We start from the raw sequence: 23,738 nt of genomic DNA on the forward strand, positions 1-23,738 counted from the left end.
TGTGCAAATGAATATGAAAGGTTTTTTTGGGAGGGTAGGTTTAGAAGGGTGCATTATTACTGGCACAATGTTAAAACAGTGATCATTAGATACGATTAAACAATTTAAGAAAGTAGAAATCTTTCATATCGATGAATGATAATTAAGCCATATTGAATTAAAGGTCGAGGTAATTAGCTCAAGAATGATGGTGACTAGTACCCAAGTGAAACTTCCAATTGAGAACTAGCACCGCATTAGACGGAAATGAGGTTGGAAAGTAGTTACATGAACTGCCCGAATAGGGTCTGGAACGAGCATACAGCAGGCATTCTAGGTGGTTACGGGGTGCCAATTAATGTCCACTGTAGCTACTGAATCCAGACAGGATGGAAAAATAACATGACACCTCGATGCAAATATCAGGTCACGATGCCAGTGTGACATCACAAATTCTTCAAGTATCTGCAGCGTATTGCTCTCCCACAATGCAAGCTTACACAAAGGGCTCTCCACTTCTTCCTTGAACGGAGGTCCAACAAGTCCCCATCCACCACCACCACCCTCTCCCTTCGCCTGGCTGAACTGGTTCTCACACTGAACAACTTCTCCTTTGACTCCACTCACTTCCTCCAAAAAAAAGGCGCTGCTATGGGAACCCGTATGGGTCTGAGTTATGCCTGCCTTTTCGTGGGATAGGTGGAACATTCTTTGTTTCAGTCCTACTCAAGTCTCCTTCCTCACCTCTTTTTCCGGTACATTGATGACTGTATCGGTGCAGTTTCCTGCTCACCCCTTAATGGGAAATTTAATCAACTTTGCTTCCAATTTCTACCCTTCCCTCGCCTTCACATGGTCCATCTCAGACTCTTCTCTTCCTCGACTTCTCTATCTCCACTTCTGGGGATAGCCTATCGACCAATATCCACTATAAGCCCACTGACTCCCACAGCTACCTTGATTACACTTCCTTCCACCCCACTTCCTCCAAGGACTCGATTCCATTCTCCCAGTTTCCGTCCCATCTATTCTGCCGGTGCCACCTTCCATACCAGTGCTTCCAATATGTCTTCCTTTTTCATCAACCGAGGATTCCCCTCCACCGTGATCGACAGGGCCCTCGACTGTGTCTGTCCCATTTCCCGCACTACTTCTCACCCCTCCCTCCCTCCCAGAACCACGATAGGATTTCAATGTTCCAATGAAGCTTGTGCTCACTTTCCACCTTACCAGCCTCCACATTCGACGGATCATCCTCAGCCATCTCCAGTGTAATGCCACCTGCAAACACATCTTCCCCTCCCCTTTCAGTATTCTGAAGGGACCGTTCCCTCCGCAACACCCTTGCCCACCCCCTCCCCTTCCCATGCAAACGTAGGAGATGCAATACCTGCCCTTTTACCTCCTCCCTTCCCTCTGTCCAGGGCCTCAAACACTCCTTCCAGGTGAAACAGCGATTTACTTGTATTTCTTTCAATTTAATATACTGTATTCGTTGCTCACGATGCGGGTCCCCTCTACATTGGGGAGACCAATCACAGATTGGGTGATCGCTTTGTGGAACAGCTCCGTTCAGTCTGCAAGCGTGACCCCAAACTTCTGGTCATCAGTCATTTGAATTCTCTGCCCCACTACCACCTCTCTGTCCTTGGTCTCCTACACTGTTCCAATGAAGCTCAAGGTAAGTTCGAGAAACAGCACCTCATCTTTCGATTAGGCACGTTATAGCCTTCCAGACTTAACAAATAGTTCAACAATTCAGATCAGAACCACTGCCCCCCATTTTTTCCAGATGGCAGCTGTTGGCAATGATTCTCCATTTACACCTCCTCTAGACCTATCATTTGTTTCTTCACTTGTCCCATTACCATCCCCTTCTGCCATTTAATCCCTCCTGCCTTCCACCCCATCACAGACCTTCCCTTCCCTCCCCCAATTCCCTGCCTCTGTACTTGCTTAAAACCCGTTACATCTCTAACTTTTTCCAGTTCTAATGAAAGGTCATCGATCTGAAACATTAACTTTGTTTTTCTCTCTCCACAGATGCTGCCTGACCTGCTGAGTATTTCCAGCATTTCGTTTTTATTTCCAATTTCCAACATGCACACTATTTTGCTTTTGTGAGCTTACACAAAATTGGGGGCCACCCAGCGCCCCCCACCCTCAAATGGGGGATTAAGAACTTCTCAACGTGGTCCAAGGGGGTTGAAACGCAACAACGTCTTGCAGCAATGGTGATGTCCAATTTACTTTAAAGAGAACACCCCATAAGTTTATAACTTGATCTGAAGAGCATTAGATTATTCAAAATTCAGCAGCTCCAATATATCTCCAGTCTTGTGTTTTTTGGTTGAAAATTAGCATATCATTTTAAATCATTTAAAAATATGTGTTGGCTTTATATTTAAAATACACATTGAATTTTAATCAAATCAGGAAAGATGAATATCAATATCATTGCTCGCTCTGCAATTTTATTCCAAATGCTACATAACAGGAAATATGTATAATTTGAAAAGGGCAAAGGATTTTCAGTACTCTGAATTACTAATCCAAAACAGCATCAGAACCATTACCCTTATGATACACATTTAAACCCCCTCACTTACACTGCAAACAAACCAAAGCTATTCTTCAGGTTCAATGTTCAGTGTATAGATTTTCCTCCACCTGTCCTGAATTTGGTCTGCAATAGTATTTTCAAAACACGTAACAAAATTCCAACAGTAGTAGGTCATTCTGCAGAAACTGCCAAAATGGTACCTTAGAGAGTAAAATTACTGCATAAATACAATATACTTTTTTTTTTAAACTATTCTCCTGTGTGCATTATAGTTTATAAAACTGAATCATCTGAATGATTTCTTTTAAGTTTGATTGTGAACTTTTGTCCTTCTATGCCTGCCCTTTTCCCAGGTCTTTGAAGACGCTGTAGCCAACCAGTCATGCTCACCTCTTTCACCACTCGAGTACCTCCAATCCAATTTCCACCACACCCACAGCAATGAGCCTCTCCCGATCAAAGACAACAATCATCTGTGATTATGACCATGGTTCCTCATGTTGCACACCTCCGGTCTCTTCCTTTTCACCCGTTAGAGGTTATCTCTTGATGACATTAACCCCACACACGACGTCAGGTTTCCCCATGTACGGAGATGATACCTATGTGGCTGCACTGCCACCGCTGTCAACTTCAAAGCTATTCTATACTTGCTGACTAAACCATCAGTCCAATTGGAGACCAGATTCTTTCACCTGTGGAACATTTCTCTCCCCCACTGGTCTTAAATGCATTTCTTCATCATATCCAGGATTTGTTTCTCCAATGCAGGCCACCAACACCCCCCACCCCACCCCCCCCCCAACCCCCCTTTCACAATCTTTAGCGAATCCCAAACTCCACCCCGTCTATTTTCTCCCACACAAAGTCCTGCATGACCATCACCCTGACCCTGGCCAAACTCCAGAGGTTTCCTGTGCCCAGTGAATCAATTTAAAAGATCCTAATAATAACCATCCAAACTCTTCTACTGCTTTGCCCCACCGTGTGATCTTCTCTATTCATATGTCCCTACCTGGACCACCCATTCTTGGCTACGGCTTGTTCATACTCCCTCTGCGGTAAGTCACTATGCCTCTACCCTTAAATTCTCTCCCGAAACCACTTCACTTGCTCTCACTCACTGTCTTCAAAAAGTCTCCTTGTGACCACTTGTAATTTAGATGTTTGACAGCTCCATCTCCTTGACTATAGTCTTTCTCTTCCCTGCCCCTTGTACACTTCTCCCCTTATTCTTTTAAGAAATTAAGCTTTTCAAACATTTATAGACTGCAGCCAACATGTGTGCACTTTTTAAAAAAAAGCTGTATGACAATAAACCATTTTACAAATATTGTGAAAGTAAAATTGTAACTATGTTACATTATTTTCACAATAAAGTTGTTCTGAAAGTCTCCAATGCATGCTCCAGTTTACAAAGTTCAATAATAGAGGCATTTTGTGATATGAGTTTATTTCTGTATGATCTAGACAGATTATTAAATGCACAATTATGACAAAATGCTAGGGATTTAGAACTAAGGGGGCTCACTTAATAGAAATGAACAAAAAAGGGCAGAAAATCTGTGCTCTTAAACTAGTTATCTTAAAATAATCAGTCGGCAATCAGGTAACGACTTAAACACAACAGGCTGTACCTAACAACTGTTCTTGGCAAGCGTGGTCTGTAACTAATGGCGAGACAAATTAATTTGCGGTTTCTCATACACTACTTATCCTATCTAAACAAGATGCATTTTACAGTCCAGTCAGCACGTTAATATTACTGGTTAAAATAATATTACTGCAATAATCCAAAAAACACAGCAACTCTGATGTATCTAAACCAATCATAATCGCCAGCTCAACCTTCCTGTGCCTAGTTGAAGGTACAGGAAACTTTGTGCTATCCGGCACCCACGGGACCAAGCTGCTGCCGTTGCCTAAAAAGTGCCGTACTCTCCAGAGTTAATGTTGAGAGATATGGAGATTCTTATCTCCGTATTTGACAACAAACACTGTTGCTTAGCAACAGCTTCTAAACACTCGGGTGTGGCCCTAAAACTCTGTAGCTGAAGCTGTTGCTATAGCTACAGACCTTGCACAGCTTGACTGTTCAAACAAAGCAAAAAAAAAACAAAAAGAATAAAAAAACGGCTGCTGATTTTTGCCGGTGGCTCCAGATTGCCCGATAGCTCACCTCCGGATAGCACAAAGTTTCCTGTACCCAGTTGGTACTCGGTGCACTAATATTTTGTTTTTTGGAGTAAATAGGATGCAGAGTTTTCCTGCAGCTCCTCACATGCAAGTTCCCAATTTGAGCTAGGGGAAAACTATTGGAGGAGAGTTAATCCGCACCACCTTCAAATACTTAACATCTCAGTTCAGAAACAGCACTGAACAAGAGCGTTTAGCAATTCATCACCTGTGTTTCAAAGTGTTGGACAGTAGAAAAGGGGGACTTTTTTTTGGGGGGGGGGGGGCAGATGAGGAGAGGGAGGGAGAATACATTTTCAATTGTTGGGGCAGAGCAAGACTTCAAGATGTAATGTTCCAAAAATACTGCCTTTAAAAACACAAACAGAACATGAAAAATTAAAAACATTAAAATTTACAACTGTACACTAAATATCAGGTCAAGCAGCTCATTTAGCCATTTCTCAACCGTCAGTCACCATAATTTAATATTCCACTTTTAAAAATGAAAATCTTAAAATGGATGTGCAAACAAGTTCACAGATGTAACCAGTTATAGGGTACTGCAATTTCTAGATTTACCGCATTTTTTAAGTGCATTAAGTTGTAACCACTTCTAACTTGGCAAAATATTAGGGTCAAAAAGTACAGGTAGCACAACTACTAAGAAAAATCAGTGATCTTTTAGTAATGGGAAGGTAAGTAATTATTTTCAAGAAGAAAAGCTTTTGAAAAAAACCGACCAATTCATTATTATTTTAGATCAAATCAAGAAACTAGAAATTAATTTACTGCGATCTAATGCCCATCCCCACTACAGTTTATGACCTCATGTTGATCCCAATCCAAAGCAACAAGGTGACCAGCCTTCAGCCGCCTGCCTGACATGTCTGGAACAGCCCTAGAATGTTTTGAATGCAGTCACTTGCTGGGGCGAGAGCAGAGCATGAATCACACAAATAAAGCATGTCGTTAATTATCTCTCCCACTCCACATATGTTGCCCATTCCCATGAGCCATGACAGCATGAACTGTGCTAGCAGGAATCCTTCTGAAGCCGGTTGCCTAGGCTTCAATGACACTGGTATTTGGCATTTTTAACATTAGAATTCTGCCCCCACCCCCTCCTTGCTAAAACCTTTGAGAGAACTTTACTGAAGAATGTTTTGCTTTAGTTACTCAGTCCATTGGTTTTGCTGAAGACATTTGAAATATACCAGTTACTAGGAAATATTTTTTTAGAATACAGCTGTGCTCCCCTAATGGCCCTGTGCACAAGTACAGCTGGTGGTATAACAATTTTTTATTTTTTTATTTTTTATAAACGAATGTCCCATGTTCATTCGCTGTTAGTTGTTTTCAGCTGAAGAGTCTAATCTGAATCTTGACCTGTACGTACACTTAATGATCCAATTTTTTAAGATTGTAAGAATAGTAGAGCATTTTTGACCCAACATGGCTCTTCTCAATGGCTGTCTTATAAAAACCATGTTTAAAATTAGTGCTGTTGGATTTTGCTCAACAAAGATAATCACAAAGAGGAGTTCATTTCAACCTGCATTTAACCAGCTTCAACTGGAAAAGGTTCATGGTCACAGCACTTTTGGATTAATACATTAAAAAACAGTTCAATGTTGAAACACTTAGTACTGACTTGTTAATCATGTGCAATTAGTTGACTGCACATATGCTCACCACTGGCGGAGGATTACAGGGTGACTCAGGAAGTGAAGATACCCAGGGAGTCAACACATCAGTTGGAGGCGACTGGCTGAAAAATGGCTGCCTAGAAATTAACTGGTTGAGCTGACCAGGGAGTGGGGATCCAGTTTAGCACGAGGAATATGAAAGAATGACCAGGAGAATTCTGGGAAGAGCTGTGGAGGTCATAGTGTTTGAAGTGGAATGAGGGGAGGTAGGAGTGAAAACAACGGAAAATCCTGCATCACAGAAGTGGCAATGACTTTGCATATATTTATTTTCTTGAAACCCATGGCTGAAATTCATAAAACAGTTATATGGAAGCGGTCTCTATTTACAGTATGTGTTAAAGAAACCAGAAAAGACTAGTCATATTTCAGATATGTTCAACAAATATTGCACTTTTGCAAAGGCGGTGATTAACCTCACAAAACAGTAGCCTTTCAGTCATGTTCCCCCATGGTAACAGCTCATGTTGCATTATTGACAGTTTATATATGTGCATTACAAAGTAGAGAAACTCAAATGGGGGGGGAAAAAAGGCTTTAGTTGAACGATAATAAGCAATTAACTAATTTCACAAGAAATTGTACGGTTCAGGAATCAGGGTCTCTGACAAATCGAAATGAAAATGAGACTTTGTAAATTCCATGTTTCGATCAGATATCTGTTTATCAAAATAGGAACTTCATGACAAAGGCAGGTAAACTACATAAAATAAAAACCTTTATTAGCCTGTAAAACATTTATTCTGCAAACAGCTAAGATGAGCAACCCATTCAAAGCATGCAGATTCTGCATCCATCGTTGAGTTACATAATGCTGGATAATGGATAGGAAAGCTTCCAGGATTTCTAACGAGGCCCAGCAAAAATTTCCTCCTCTTCCCCCAAGCCTCTTGATCCCTACAACCACTACTTTATGCTGAGTACTAAAGGCTCAGAATGCAATCTTATTTCATACAACACCTGCAATTTTTTTTGTAATGGTATAATGTTAGGAGTCTGCATGGCTGTCATTTTATATATGAACATCTGTTCAGGTCACTCTGGCAACTTGAAATTTCAGTTGCTTGCACACACAAAATTCTGATGCAAACTCTGCAGTTTTGAAAGGCACTCAACCTGAAACTAGAGTCATCCAATGTAACAATAATTTTGGTTAGTAAACCCCTCCTACCATTTTAGTTACCTAGCTCCAATTCAGGAATTGCAAATAAAAATTCTTGATCACAAGTTACATCACCCCAGATAAACAGCCAACATGCGATTCTCAAACCGACGATAATGCAGTGTTTTGTTTTCAGAGCCCAACTATTACAGTCCAGTCTGACCTTTTTTTGAGTAGCTGAGGCAGATGGAAGAATGCTCACAGAGAAGATCACAAGACACAAGCTTTAGGCAGCACACTCACCGAAGATGAGGATAAGGAGTTGTGACGACTCAGGAAGGAATTGGAGACGGACATGCTGATACTGGTAGCAGTACTGGCGTCGTCAGGCAGGACAAGCACCTTCGACTGATGAAGATAGAAAGAAGCGGAGGTGGAAGAGAAGGAGGAGGAGTAGGAAGATGAAGCAACAGCATAGGATGCCTGCTGGGAACATCAGTGGAGAGAGAGAGAGACACACACACACACAAAGAGATAGAGACAGAAACGGTCAATAGTAAAGGGAGCAAACTACATCTTGGAGGATATTTCGTGTTATTAAAAAGTCAATTATTAAGGCTGAAATATTTACACAACTATACAGATTAATTAAAACGATAATATTTCATTTTTGATATTTGCAGTGGTTCCACCAAATGTCACGGGATGTTAAGTAGATGCTTGGCTCCAGTATTTCGTGTAGAATTTATTCAAGCAAAGTTTTACTGACACGTCACCTTTGACATTTTTTCCAAGGACAGAGTCTCAGTTGAAAGAGGTTTTTCATATGGTTTCATCTACACAGCATACCTTTCCATGTTGATCGTTTCTTTCTAGGAGCATAATTGTTCACACAAATAATGCTAATCAGGGAAGGCAAATTACTCACTTTTAGGTGCTGGATTCTTCAAATTATTCTCCACAGACCATGGGCAATCTAACTGGCTAGAATTACTACTGGTGGAGGTCCCTTTAATTCTGTATTAAGCAATCTTTTTTTCCTTCATGTAACACGTGGTCCAACCTTAGTTCTTTTTTCAACCAAAGGTGGTAGGTAGTGCAACGTGTTGTGAAAAAACCCAAAAGCATGGATTTCAGTCTTTTTAATAGTACAGCCATTCTTTTAATTTCTTTGTCTCCCCCACCAGCACAAGTCCATCCCAAATTTAAAAAGGCTGCTCCTCAATTTCTGTTGATATTATTCGGTACACTAAACATCCGATTTCTTTGGAGAAGTGCTTCCTCTCTGCACCTCCTCCAGGTTGTTTGACAGAGATCAGAAATTCATTGTTTATTCATCTGAATACAATTCAGTGATGGCAAGACCACATTTGGAGAGGCTGCAATGGGCTCCAAACCAAACAAAAATATGAAAATCAAAAAAAAACAGCAACATCAATTCAGAATATTTTTCAGTGCCCAGACACTCAAAACAAAAGCACAAGGCATCCTGCTTTGAAAAGAAGTGGTGTAAACTGTAAAATAGTATCTGCATTACTGACCATTTTCTGCAATCCTTCAATAGTCAACGGACGTGTTGTGCCCATGTGCCGCTGGATAGAGCTGCCAATTTCAACGGTTTCATTTGTGTGTGGTAAGCTGTAATGATGATCAGCTACAGCTGTACAGTATTTCACTGCATCATCCTTGGTGGAGCGTAAATAGTGGTACTGCGTGGATGGGGGATGGGATTGTGAGCTCTTTCCTTTAATTGGTTCCAAGATGAAACACCTGACGACAACTTGGACTTAGTCAGAACCTTACTTGGCAGACTCTAATCGGATAGGAATTACAGAATCTTACAGTACAGGAGGCGGCCATTCGACCCACTGTGCCTGTGCCAGCTCTTTGAAAGATCTATCCAATTAATCCTAATCCCCTGCTCTTTCCCCATAATCTTGCAACTTTTTCCTTTTATATCCAATTTCCTTTTGAAAGTTACTACTGAATCTGCTTTCACCAGCCTCTCAGGCAATGAATTCCAGATCATCATAATTCGCTGTGTAAGAAAATCTCTCATCTCCCCTCTGGTTCTTTTGCCAAGTCTTAAATCTGTGTCCTCTGGTTACCACCAGTGGTAATAGTTTCTCCTTTTTAACTCGATCAAAACTCAGAATTTTGAACACCTCTCATTAAATCTCTCCTTAATTGTCTCTGCTTTAAGGAGAACAATCCCAGCTTCTCTAGTCTCTTCATATAACTGAACTCACTCATCCCTGGGCCAGGCAGGTCTACAGTACTCCAGAGCACTGCTGATAACTGACTAGCCAATCCATGTTCCGTTTTTGGGAGCTAGAGGGGTAAGGCCTGCCACTGGGGCTGGGATTCTTCCCACTCAACCAGAAATAACTAAAATAATACCCTAATGAACAGGATGATCCTGGCTGAACGTGCAGCCGGAATCTGTGCTGGTAAGCTGGTTAAACTCAAGCAGTACTATGTCTCTTGGAGACCCCTAGGCCTTTGGCACTTGCTAACATCTTCCTAAGAGTCTGCGCTCCATATCAGAAACTGCGTGGATTTCTCAGTGATTTGGTGTGGATGGTGCACGGGTTTCTATGCATATCAAACAACTGGCTTGACAGAAAAAAATTTAATCTGGATGAAGCTAAACAAAGTTGTATAATCAAAAATTCGAGTATTTTACATGCGATTTTTTTTTTTTAAATCAGGAAATCAGAAAATGACACGTTTTTAAAAAAAAAAAAATTATCTTCACGGTAAAACAAACTTTATACTCTAGTGTTTGGCCATATTCGTGCCTCTGCGCTCCAAACTCACTGGACAGTCTCCAACATTGGCAGACCTGCCTGCCATTTGGTGGAGCTGGTGTCAGTGAGTGTCATGTAAACATGCTTGGGTCAGAGAGTATGGTCGCTTCCCCATGTGTGATTTCAATAACTGCACTTTCAAAAATATGGTCCGTTCACTATAGCAGACTCGATGCATTCAAATGTTTGTGCTTGGCACAAGTGTGGACAGCTCAGTCAATGTATGTACATTGCGGTTTCACCAAACTGTCAGAAATCTAGGCTTCATTGTCCGGTCTTCTGAAGAATGTAAATTGCTGGTTCAAAGGTGACCCACAGCACTAGAGTTGAATGCAGGATCATAATTTAAAGATTTCTTTGTAAAAACCTTCTCTTCAAAGTACAGGTAGACTATCCTTTATCCGAAAACCTCGGGACCAGCCGTGTTTCGGTTTTCGGAAAATTTCGGATTTCAGAAGGTATTTTATAAGACTGGGAAATTTGTTGGGGGTGGGGGTCGGCAGTCGGGGTCGTGCGCATGACTTACGCTGAACGAAACCTTTCGGTTTTCAGAGGATTTCGGTTTTCGGAAGTGCGGATAAAGGATACACTATCCCTTATCCGAAAGGGTGGGGGGTCGGGGTCATGCGCACGACTTACGCTGAACGAAAAAACCTTTGGTTTTTAGAGGGTTTCGGTTTTCAGAAGTTCGGATAAAGGGTAGTCTACCTGTATTCAAATTCCATATTTACAGACAGTGTCCAAACACTTGGTACATTAAATACAATAAGCAGCTTCTAAATGGAAAGTGACTAAAAGATGAAGGATAACAAGGCATTGCAAAGTATATGAGAAAATGTCAAGCCTGCCAAAAGGATTACCACTAGCCATTTCTACTCTAAGCCGCAACTAAATACCAATTCCAAGTTATCAAAATTACAAAAAAAATTGCAACTTTCCAAGAAAGTCAAAAATCCTACCACAAATCAACAATGCTCATCTTTGAAGGTGCAAAGGAAACTGAACGCTCATCAGACTATCCATCCCAAAAATAATACATTTACATATTCACTTCAAACCATGATGTTGGATTCAAATGCTCCCTTATGGCATATATAATCAGTTAATGAGAAACTTTGTATGTTACTGTAATGAAGTACCAGTCACAATCTAAATGCAATCCTTTTAGTGATCATTAACCAGCAAAGGACAGCTACCAATACCACTCAATGATTGATTAACAAATGCTTTTACGCAAGGCAGAACTCATCCCACAAGTTGTCCTTTCCATCCTCAAGCACTCCAATTCTGAAACACTTGATCTTGCAAACCTCAACCATCAACTCAAAAGTCTGGACCATTTCTAGTATCTTATTTACAACAGCACAAAACTACAAAAGCAGCAATCCTGGTATAACCCTGCACATGCTTACCAATAAAAACCTGCAATGTTGCTTTGATAGCGTCAAAAAAACCCACCATTTTAGGCTTAACCTCAGATGGTTTGAATCCAACGTTTTGCCACGATAAACAAAGGCACAACAAAAAAGGAATATATGCAAGTTTAAGTAATTGTACATAATGTGGCACAATGAGCACCATTTCTCTTAACTGTTATGGAGATTGAGACCAGTGAATACATTGACAAGAGCTCGAGGAACAGCACCTCATCTTTCGATTAGGCATTCTACAGCCCTCTGGACTCCACATAGAGTTCAACAATTTCAGATCATAACCTCAGCCCCGATCACACACATATATTTTCCCTTCCCTTTTTTTTTTAATCCACACTGTCGTCTGGGCTTTTTTCTTCCCTCCCACATGGCAGCTGTCCTTCATTCTGCCAGCACCATTCACACTTCATCTTGAGCCATCCTTTATTCCTTGAATATCTCAATGTCTCTTAATCTCTCCTGCTGTCTATCCTCTGACCTTCCCTTTTGTTCTTTCATCCCCTCCCTCTTTTCCCAGCCCCCACTTGCTTTAAAATCTATCCCTTTTTCTGCTTTTTTTTTCCAGTTCTGACGAAGGGTCTTCGACCTGAAACGTTAACTCCGTTTCTCTCTCCACGGATGCTGCCCTGGCCAGCTGAGTTTTTCCAGCGTTTTCTGTTGTTACATTGACGAGAGTCTAGCTAACCGTGCAAAAAGGTGGCTCCACCGTGTAAACAAGACTAGGGAAAGGAACAAATGTAATTAAGTGGGTTGCTAAAAGCATATAGATATAGAAAATAAAAGTATAAGCAGGGCATTAATACTTTCTACCCAACAGCATATTTACCCATTGTTTATTATTTTTTTTTAAATTTCAAGCGCTCAGGTATGATTTGGACGGGCTGGGAATTGTATTACAATCACAAGAGTTACAACGGCACCGGCAGTCTTCTGTCTCTAACTAAGCATGAAATAAAAATTACAAGGAAGACCCTTCATAAAAAAGACTATAAATAATTTATAATTTAACAAGTAATGCAAAAGGAATACATTTATTTAGGTGTAAGCTTACGGTGGCTTAAATTAATTCACGCTTTCCTTTGCACCTTCTTTCCCAAAGCCTAAACTGGTTTGCTTATGTTCAATAAAAATATAACAGATCTAGCATCAATGTGGGCCATGCCATGCAGCAAAACCAAATCCAATACGGAGCATCAATCTGCCCACCATCAGTAGCTACTTAAATCACACAGCGGCAAAATGGGCAGTGGAAATTAGGAGAATTACATTAATGAACTATGGAAGCTGAATAGATAAAGAATGACGGAGTCTTTGGCAGTTTTGAAGACTTCGAACCACTAGTTTAAACACTTTATTCTGTGCCAAAAGGGACAGGCACACAAAATTTACCCCAATAGGTACAGGGCCTAGTATGTGGAGAGTGAGTCAAAATGTTAAGCGATGATCTTACTCACCAAAGTCTGCAATGTACTGCAATCAACCATATATGTACCTAGAAATTCCAGGTTCAGCATCTAACTGACCAAAGTAAGCTCAAAAAATAGATTGATTTCTTTTCTTGCCTGGAACTAATTTCCCTTTGCCCAACCACGCTTCCTCCACCCCCCAAAAAAATATAAGTGGTCAGAAAAATCTAAGCAATACATATCAAACACAACCTCAAGCCTTAATGAAAAGCAAGAGATACCACACAGATACCACAGAAAGGCCTGGAAGGACCTAGCTTGGAACTGAATGAGACACAAAGGCTTCAACTGATCACAGTATTTTAAACTGCACATACTACAACTCGTCAAAAATAGAGTGGTGCTATTTTTAAAAAGTTAAACACCAATTGTACATTTAAAATGAAAAAAAAGTTACAACTCTAGTGGCCAATTTCCTATTTTAACATGTCTGAACATGGGATTAACCAAATAATTCACTGAATATACAATCACTTTTGAGAAATTAGGTTAAGTTGTTACGAGCAAGAACTGACTGCAAAACATAATGCATTAGCAATTAAAAAGTCTATTTAGTACGGTGCATATTTAAATCCTTTCCATCCAAAAACCATAGAATTATCAAAAAAAATTGAGGCACCACAGTGGATGATAAAAGTTGCGCCAAGCTTCTTAAAATGGAAAAATGTACATTAGCTACAGCCCACTGAAGTGATTCCTTCCCATATACTCCTCTCTACCCACTCCCCGAATCTCAGGTTTACAAGCCTTGTAACTGTACCCAGACATCCAGACTTTTATGCATCCCTGGCAAAGACAATAAAGTCAAACTCACCAGCTGCCTTTGTTTGGGTGGGAGAGCTGGAGGCGGCAGAATCTCGAGCGACGAATCAGTGCTGCTGAAGGAGTCATTGAATCCATAGACTTCCTGAAAGCGTTTGTTTCGCTGCTCATAAATATGCTCATTCTGTGGGGTCTGGTAAAAAACGTGAGGCTGCGGCTCCGAATAATCCTCCACAAACTGCATGTACGCAAGAACTAAAAATTTGGGGAAGGAGGAAAAAGGAGAAAAGAAACAAAAATCAGCAAGCTGTATCAAGATGGATTTGCCCGTGTCATCAGCGGTAATGGGAACGCTGCAGCATACATAGCATTTACACAGCGTAAAGGTTGAGATCAATGTGATTAATTGCTTAGGTTCCTAGGTAAGGCTTTCCACATTGATAAAACATCCTACAGCTACAAAATAGCGGAGGAAGTGGGGAGGTAAAGAGAGGGGAGAAAGGAAGGGAGAGGAATCCCAGCTGATGTTACAGCAAAAGACCTGGGGACTAATTTGTGTATGCACCTTCTTGACTGAACAAAAATGACCCTCCCTTCAATTTTGTTTTGCCATTAAAACTAAGTGTGGGATAAAATGCTGGCTAATTTTTGGGAGGGAGGATAAAAAGATAAATAAAACAGAAAGTCCTCGTGATACACCACAAGCCTGTCAGCATCTGAAGGAAGCACAAATGGTTGATTACTGAACTTAGCAACTTTTACCCAAAGCACTTTACAGCCAATGAAGTACTATTGCAATATACTCACCGTTGTAATGTAGGGTGCTCACTCGAGTTAGAAGTTCATGGGTTCAAATCCACCGCAGGGTTTGAGCACATTATCTAGGCTGACACTGTGGCGCAATAGTGAGTGAGTGCTGCATTGCTGAAAGTACCGTCTTTTACACCTCAGATGAGGCATTAAACTAAGATCCTGTCTGCCTGCGAAGATCCCATGACACTATTTGAAGAGCAAGAGAGCACTCCTGGTGCCCTGGCTGACATTTATCCTTCAACTAATGCCGCCAAAACAGATTACCATTTATTTCACAAGCTGTCTGTGGGGCCTGTGTGCACAAATTGGCTACCGCAATTGCCTACAAGATAACAGTGACTACACTTCAAAACTAACTCATTGTCTGTGAATTGCTTTAATGTCCTACAAATGACCACACTGAAAACTGTAGCACTTACTATGGCTGCAACTTGTAGAAGAATGATAACATTTGCATGTTACCCTTGAGGCCATTAAAGGGGCTATATAAATATAGGAACAGAGGAATTGCTAGACGAAAAAAGACCAAGGTCTGTCTAGTTCGCCTTCAATCATCCTGGCAGTCGCAAGATAAAATGATAATGGAGTTGTTGACTAATCATAGCAATCAATCTCCATCAATTAGTCTACAACAGACCCAGATATAACATGGGGGAAAACCCCAGTGGAGAGCTTTGGTCCAATGCCATCGATTCCTTCCAAGCATGCTACACTTACCATAGGTCATGTCTCAAATTACTCATACTGTATCCCAAATATTTTCTGAAAGAAATCTATAATTTGCATTTGAATGAATCATTACTATCTGCTTCTACCGTCTCCCTAGGGAGCCTGTTCCACAGATTTACCTCTTGCTCACTGAAATAACGTTTCTGCAGATTAGTTTTGAATTTACCCGAAGTGCAGGCCATGTCTACTGTTCCGAACAAGGTGAAACAGCTAGTCATAATCTAGTCCCTTTGGAATCCTAAAACAGCAATCATATCACCTCTCAACCTTCTCTATTCTAGTGAGCACATGCCCAATTTACATAATCGCTCATCATAATCCAATCCCTTCAATCATTCTGATTGCTCTCCTTTATCCTTTCAATAGCTGCAGTATCCTCTCTGTACGGAGGTGACCAGAACTGTACAGTGTGATCACAACAATGAATTATAAAGTGGCAGGATTGCCTACTACTTCAGTTCAATATTGACCTTTTAATACTCCCATCTGATTAGCGTCACTCATAGCTTCATTACTCAGATCTCTTTCATTTTTCACACACATTTAAATAATAGTCCCTTCCTGGATTTTTTGTCCCAAAGTATTTCTCGGCATTGAAGTTCACCTGCCACCTGTCTGCCTAATTCACAAGTATATTCAAATCTTCCTGCAGCTTATCCTGTTCAGTGTTGGGAGTCTGCCAACTTCATTAGCTTTGTATCATCTGCAAATTTAATCATTGTGCTTGTGACTCCTAGCTCCAGGTCATTTATGAAGATATTAATGAGGTCCCAAAACAGACCCCTGTAGAACCTACTGTTAACATTGTTCCAGACTGATGACTATCGCTCTACCACCACCCTCTGGGTTCTATTGGTCAACCACTTACGTAACCATTGTAAAACATTTCCACTGATTCCCACTTTCTTTATTTTCAGTATCTGCCTCTCTAGAGGAAAGGTATCAAAGGCCTTACTGAAATCCAAGTACACCACGTTCACTGCCTTACCCCTATCGAGCTCCTTTGTTACACACACACACAAAGAAAACCACCAAGTTAGATCGACAAGACCTTCCATTCATGAACCCATATTGGCTATCTTATGATTTTTCCATCCAGATGCTTATCTTTAATAAGGATTTCCATAATTTTACTCGCAATAGACTGCAAACTCACTAGTCTGTAGTTTCCTGGGTAATTTTTGCAACCTTTTTTAAAAATTGGAACAACATCTGCCTTTCTCCAGTCCCCAGGCACCTCTCCAGTATTCGGTGATTTGTGGAATTGTTCCTGCAAAATCCACCCTTTTTTCCTCAAGGTTCCTTGGATTATTCGGCCCCAGAGATACATTTACTCAAGGCTGCACAGATGTTCACCAACCATGCATGTATTTCTAATTACCCAGAAACCAATAAGCAGGAATTGTACTAGATTTGAAAAAGTGCATTATAGGAGGAAATACTCAAGATCAGGCAACATCTGTGGAGAAACAGCAGTCAGTCGACATTTCAGGTCGAAGGCCGTTTCTCAGTCCTGAAGAAGCTCCGTTTCGCTACAGATGCTGCCCGACCTGCTGAGTATTTGCAGCTTTTTCTTTTTGTTTTCAGATTCCCAATATCTGCAGTATTCTGCTTTATTATGCATTATATAGGAGAGTTACATTGCACAGAGGGTGGCTCACATGGATTCTCTAAAACGGAGGGCATTATAAGCAGCAAAGTTTATGCAAGAGTATCTGTTTAATCATTAAAGTTACTGTAGTTTATCATAATATACATGCGATATGCAACTAATTTTATATATTTTAGAATTCACCAATTATATACTTCCAATGACTTTGGCTGCACTTTGCAGTGGGGGTCATTTGCAGCCTGCTTCCCTTCACCTATGGGCCTTAGCAGACTTGCTGCTCCATGCTTACTCACCAATAACCTGCTCACTGATGTCCAGTTTGGGTTCCGCCAAGACCACTCGGCTCCCGACCTCATTACAGCCTTGGGGTCCAAACATGGACAAAGGAGCTGAATTCCAGAGGTGAGGTGAGAGTGACTGCCCTTGGCATCAAGGCAGCATTTGACCGAGTCTGGCATCAAGGAGCCCTAGTAAAACTGAAATCAAAGGGAATCGGGGGAAAATGCTCCACTGGCTGGAGTCATGCCTAGCACAAAGGAAGATGGTTGTGGTGGTTGAAGGTCAATCATCTCAGCCCCAGGACATCGCTGCAGGAGTTCCTCAGGGCAGTGTCCTCAGGGCCCAACCATCTTCAGCTGCTTCATTAATGACCTTCCCTCCAACAGGTGGTCAGAAATGGGGATGGTCGCTGATGACTGCACAGTGTTCAGCGCCATTCACAACTCCATGCCCGCATGCTACAAGACCTGGACGACGTTCAGGCTTGGGCTGATAGTGGCAGGTAACAGAAGTGCCAGGCAATGACTATCTCCAACAAGCGAGAGTCTAACCACCGCCCCATGACATTCAATGGCATTACCATCGCCGAATCCCCCACTATCAACATCCTGGGGGGGTCACCATTAACCAGAAACTTAACTGGACCAGCCACATAAATACTGTGGCAACAAGAGCAGGTCAGGGGTTAGGTATTCTGTGGCGAATGTCTCATCTCCTGACTCCCCAAAGCCTTTCCACCATCTACAAGGCACAAGTAAGAAGTGTGATGGAATACTCCCCACTTGCCTGGATGAGTGCAGCTCCAACAACACTCAAGAAGCTCAACACCATCCAAGACAAAGCAGCCCATTTGATTGGCACCCCATCCACCACCTTAAACATTCACTCCCTCCACCACCGGTGCACCGTGGCTGCAGTGTGTACCATCTACAAGATGCACTGCAGCAACTCGCCAAGGCTTCTTCGGCAGCACCTCCCAAACCCGCCACCTCTTCCACCTAGAAGGACAAGGGCAGCAGGCGCATGGGAACACCACCACCTCGAAGTCTCACACCATCCTGACTTAGAGGTATATCGCCGATCTTTCATCGCCGCTGGGTCAAAATCCTGGAGCTCCCTACCTAACAGCACTGTGGGAGCACCATCACCACACTGACTGCAGCGGTTCAAGAAGGCGGCTCACCACCACCTTCTCAAGGGCAACTAGGGATAGGCAATAAATGCTGGCATTGCTAGTGACGCCCTGATCCCATAAATGAATAAAAAAGGCTTTTTGGGTCTCCATTTGCAATCATCTTGGCTATCAAATGTCAACTGAACTGATATTAAACAAAGTCCCTTTCCTTTTTCTTGCTCTCCAACAAAGAAAGGCTGAGGAATGTTATTAGGAAGCAATGTTATCTGAGCTTCAAAATAGCAAGTAAAAGTGCTCTATTAAAATAGAACTATTTATTGGTACTGGACTAGTGCAATAACTTTTTTCCCCTCTTCTTGTGAGGATGTGGACTAAGCATCTCAGCATAGTGGTATGATTTAATTCAAGAACTTAGTGTGCCTCCCAAAGACAGCGAGTCTACTAGATCATAAAGGACTAACGTTGTGCTAATATGATATATTGTACCTGTACTGAACATTTTTTGAAGTACATTGTGGTTGCACAACAGAGTGATAAGTTTCTCACAGCTAGTCTTTCTTCATCTTCAGCTACTATTCAGGAAGAGGCGGTGTTTTGGGACAAGTATTCATTCAATAGGAATGTATGCATGATTTTGCAATTAACCACATTTATATCATCTCAGTTCTCTACAGATGGTGTCTACATCACATCCTATTCAGTTCCTGTGTAAAATGGCTGCAATGTTTCATTGTAAATAAAGACAAAGCTTCAAGCGGTTGCATATGCCATTAAGTGAGGAAAATCAAATTCTCCATGTAATCTTATTTAGAACAGATGTTCATTGACAAAGTGCTTTTCGGTGATGACTGGAAAAATGAGAACAGCTGTTTCCGAATTCCAAACCCAGATCCACATTCCATCTGCAATACTGCTGTCTATTATATTACAGAGAGATATGGAGACTCTGAAGAAAAATCTGAAATTATCAAGACATAAGTACATGTATATACTACATCTATGCTTTCTTTTTTGGTTTACAATTACCCGGGGGGGTGGGGAGAATATTTTTCAATATTATATTAGCTGGTGGGCAGAGATGACTGTCACACCAATTTCATACTGATTAAATCTTTACCCAACAACTGGATGGCATTCTTCAGTAGCCTGGGGGGGAACCAGTGAAGACGCTTGTTTTGCGTCCGTCAACTGGTGAACACTGGCCCTTATAGCCCAAAGTGAGGAGTGTTACCAACAGTATCTTAAAAGCAAGGAATGTCTTAAGTTTTGATTTTACTTTTTGAAGCGGGTGCAAAAGTAAAACTAATTAAAATTCCTAGTACCGCAGTAAGGTCAATAGATCCTAGAGATGGATCCTGAACCTTTTGTCCAAAAACTAGCTGCCATACTTACAGCATTTTGCACTTTTAATACCCGCCAACTTACGATATAGGAAAACTAATTATGAAATAAAGCACATCAATAAGTGTGCGAATTATTGTACAGGAAACTTTCTGGTATCCGGCAAGGACAGGACCGACGTGGTGCCGGTTCATCAACAATTCCGGATAACCGAACGCTATAGTAAAAGATACGGAGCTCAAGAGCTCCGTATAAAGCAACAAACCCTGCTTCAAAACAATGGGCACAAGTTGCAAGCGTCTCTGTAGCTTAGCAACAGCTTCAGCTACACCCTTGCACAGCAACAAATGGAGTAAAAAAAAAAAAAAAGTTATCTGAACCGACTCCTGAATTTTGCCGGTGGATAGAGCGTTCCGGTTATTTAGGGGCCGGTTAATCGAAAGTTTCCTGCACTGTCAATGACTTCTACCTACATTCTAAAACATCCAGTATACATTTTTGACCTTTTATCAGTGGTTGTACCTTCCTGTTATTGATATGCAATGAGATTTAGACTAATGTTATGTGTATGAAAGAACACCGTGCACAGCAAAATTAATTTTAAATCAAAACTGTTGGTCCAGGAGAACTTTAACCCAGACTACAACTTAAAACTTCGATTACAAAACCTTGTTTTAAAAATTCATTCTTAGGATATGGGTGCTGCTAGCAAGGCCGGTATTTACTCCTCATCCCTAGTTGTCTGAGAAGGTGGTGGTGAGCCACCTTCTTGAACCGCTGCAACCAATGTGTTGAAGGGACCGCTCCCCCCAACCCCGCCCCCCGTCAAGTGTGCCGTTAGGTAGGAGCTCTGGAATTTTGACCCAGCGACGACGAAGGTACACATGTCCAAGTCAGGATGGTATGTGACTTGGAGGGGAACCTGGAGGCAGTGGTGTTCTAATGCACCTGCTGCCCCTGCCCTTCTAGGTGGCGGAGGTCGCAGGTTTGGGAGGTGCTGCTGAATCCTTGGCGAGTTGCTGCAGTGCATCCTGTAGATAGTACACACTGCAGCCACGGTGTATCGATGATGGAGGGAGTGGATGTTTAAGGTGTTGGAAAGGCTGCCGATCAGGCAGGGGAAGGGGGAAGGGGCTGAGGTAGTGAGCATACTTTTAACTTACAATGTCAAGGGAACAATCAACAGCTTTAGGGCAGGAATAGAATTCCCACCAGAAATGGGTACTCATCCTGCTCAAAATGGTTAGAACAATGATTTATGGCTAACAGAGCAGCAGGTGCTACTACTAGAGTGTGGAGCTACTGGATGCTTCTGTGGTTGGAGCCACAGGGGAATGAGTGGTAGACGGGAATACAATTTAATGACTAAGTGAAATGAACATAGAAGTGAGATTTATATTAAGCCTCCCAGTTATGCCATGAGGGCTATCCAACCTACCATGAAGACATTTTTTTGGCAGCAGTAGGGTATAGAGATAATGAGACAAAGGTGGCTCAATTGAGGGACTGACAGGTTAGAGAATACATTAGGAAGATAGCTTTGGAGTAGTAACTGATACTCTGCAGGTGTCAAAATTAAAAAGGTTAGTGGAGTCACAAATAGGAACAGCTTTCTACTGAGGCTGACATTACACATCAGACATCTGCAAGTCTTCAATAATCTTTTTATACTGCTGATATACTGCCAGTTGGCACCAAAGCCATAATAACCCATTATTTTTAAGTTAGGAACGGCTATAGCAATCAGCATTTTTAACAATGCAGATTCACTGGGAGGGTTAGAAGTGAAGGGGACACTTTGAAGACTTTCATTGTAAAAGGAGATGAACCAACGCTTATCCTGGTGTTTAAATCCCTTCGTGGCCTGGCCCCACCCTCTCTCTGTAACCTCGTCCAGCACTATAACCCTCCGAGAACTCACCAATCTGCCAACTCCAGTCTCTTGTGCATTCCCCATTCCCTTTGCCCCACCAGTGGCAACCATGCCTTCAGCCATATAGGAATTAAATGACTGTCCAGTTAACAAACCTTACTAACGTGAAAACCGCAAGATCAACAATGGAAAATACCAGATCACATAAATGTTGTCTTTCTAAAGTAAATCCAACCAGCACATTTAATCCTTTTGTGGTATAATTTAAAAAAATCTAAGGCATATTACACTCCATCACCCACCAGCTAAGCTCTGGGGGACTGAAAAGCTCCGGCCTTGGTGGGGAATGAAATGTGTTGCAGTTGTGGTTTTATTCTGCTTTACTGGGTAAACCATTGGGGAGATGACATCATTGCCCAGAAACAGACTTCATGCTTCAGAGTTCACATCCTCTGCTGTGTGGTCAAGTCTGGTCGTCAGACACCTCTTTATATTATGCGCTCAACCTCTGGTCAGTGATGCCAGTTAATTCACTGGTATAAACCTAGAAAAATAGTGCTTTAAAAAAATCTGGAATGTTGATATAGATCTCTCTTGTATTTCCTTCTTTAAGATGCTGCTTAAAAGCTACCTCTTGGACCAAGCGTTTGGTCACCTGTCTTAATGGCTCCTTTGGCTCGGTATTTTTGTCCATTGACGCTCCCGAGAACATTTTACTTACTATGTTAAAGGTGATATACACACACACGAGCAGATCTTTAATTTGGTATTTAGTCCATTTAGGACTGCAGGATTTCTGTACCAAAATAAAGATAACTTTGGATTCACTCAGATTATAAAAATTGAATTGAAGAAACACGGTCTGCTAAATTCAAATTACTTTGATGAAGTAGATTGTATGACAAAACAATGCTCTGTAAGTAAACGCATCCATTGTTTTCTCTATTTAATTTCTCTGGTCAGAGCTTACTATACTCACCTAAACTACCTTGAAACAGCATCTCCCCTACCCCACTAATAATTGCGGATTCATTTCCTCAGATACTCATTTAGACAATTTAATGATGATCCTTGAAAGCGCCATGTAAAAACAAAGAGCAGTTACTATTCTCAGGTTCATCGGGTAAACCCAAAGCAAAAGACTTCAGTCTCAATTAAGCTCATCCATAGAATCTGGCAAAGATCTGTCAAGCCACTCTTAAATGGTTCGCTGAGGTCATTTTAGCATGGAACACAGAAGGAAAGCATTATCATGTCCGACTTGTCCCACACAAGAGAATGTATTAAATCAACTTGGAGCTTATTTCACTGAATCACATTCCTAGGGTCACTAACCATCACATTGCCGTCCTCCAGTCAGGAGCTTGGGACAAACCGGACCAATAAATTCTCCACATCCTTGATTAATACTTCATTGCTGGCTGGCAGGGATTCAACTCAGCTCGTGTTACTTTTCTCTTCTCCCTCAGCCCCAAAATGGAATTCACTTCAGTGAAGTAAGCAATTTTCCAGTGACTGATATTAATCAACCATTTTCCTCAAATCGCTCTTCTCCCATTTTTTTCCAGCTTCTCGCACTTTTTCATTGCCGTTTCATAATCAGCTTTCAAAATACAAAGGCAGTGGAGGACTCTTACTCTTCTCTAACTGGAAATATATTCCCTAGGTTTGGGCCCGTTGCTAATCTCACCAGACATCTGCACGTGCTTTCTCCAACAGGAGTCACTGGAAAGCAACCAGGAATGAGAACTATGGCCGAGTTTCCCTCTCCTCAACCAACGGCCACAGAGGCAAACTGCGAGACCACAAGTGATAGCAATTCAGCAGAGGCGAGGAATCGAATCCGGTGCCTCCAGGGCAGTAGCTTAACGCTACGCCAGTAAGCGCCATCACGGAGCTACTCATTTTTTCACCTTCGTAAGAATTTGATTTGTGATCACCTATTTCCCTATTAACT

General features: G+C 41.6%; 1 protein-coding gene across 7 annotated transcripts in view; it reads right to left on the minus strand.

The window, feature by feature from the left end:
* Nucleotides 1-23,738, minus strand: part of LOC147101694 (rap guanine nucleotide exchange factor 1-like) — a 196,453-nt gene that overhangs the window by 57,271 nt on the left and 115,444 nt on the right. For 4 of the 7 annotated variants that reach the window (XM_085965509.1, XM_085965508.1, XM_085965511.1 and 1 more), the window contains exon 10: nucleotides 14,052-14,254. In XM_085965509.1, the coding sequence (XP_085821635.1) occupies nucleotides 14,052-14,254 (203 nt within the window). Of the gene's footprint in view, nucleotides 1-7,831; nucleotides 8,015-14,051; nucleotides 14,255-23,738 lie in introns of all 7 variants that reach the window. The other 3 variants (XM_085965507.1, XM_085965505.1, XM_085965506.1) reach the window with 2 other exon arrangements.

This window comes from Somniosus microcephalus, chromosome 23 (genome assembly GCF_052327205.1).
Source record: "Somniosus microcephalus isolate GS21.2 chromosome 23, FLI_Smic_1.0, whole genome shotgun sequence".
NCBI classification, from domain to species: domain Eukaryota; kingdom Metazoa; phylum Chordata; class Chondrichthyes; order Squaliformes; family Somniosidae; genus Somniosus; species Somniosus microcephalus.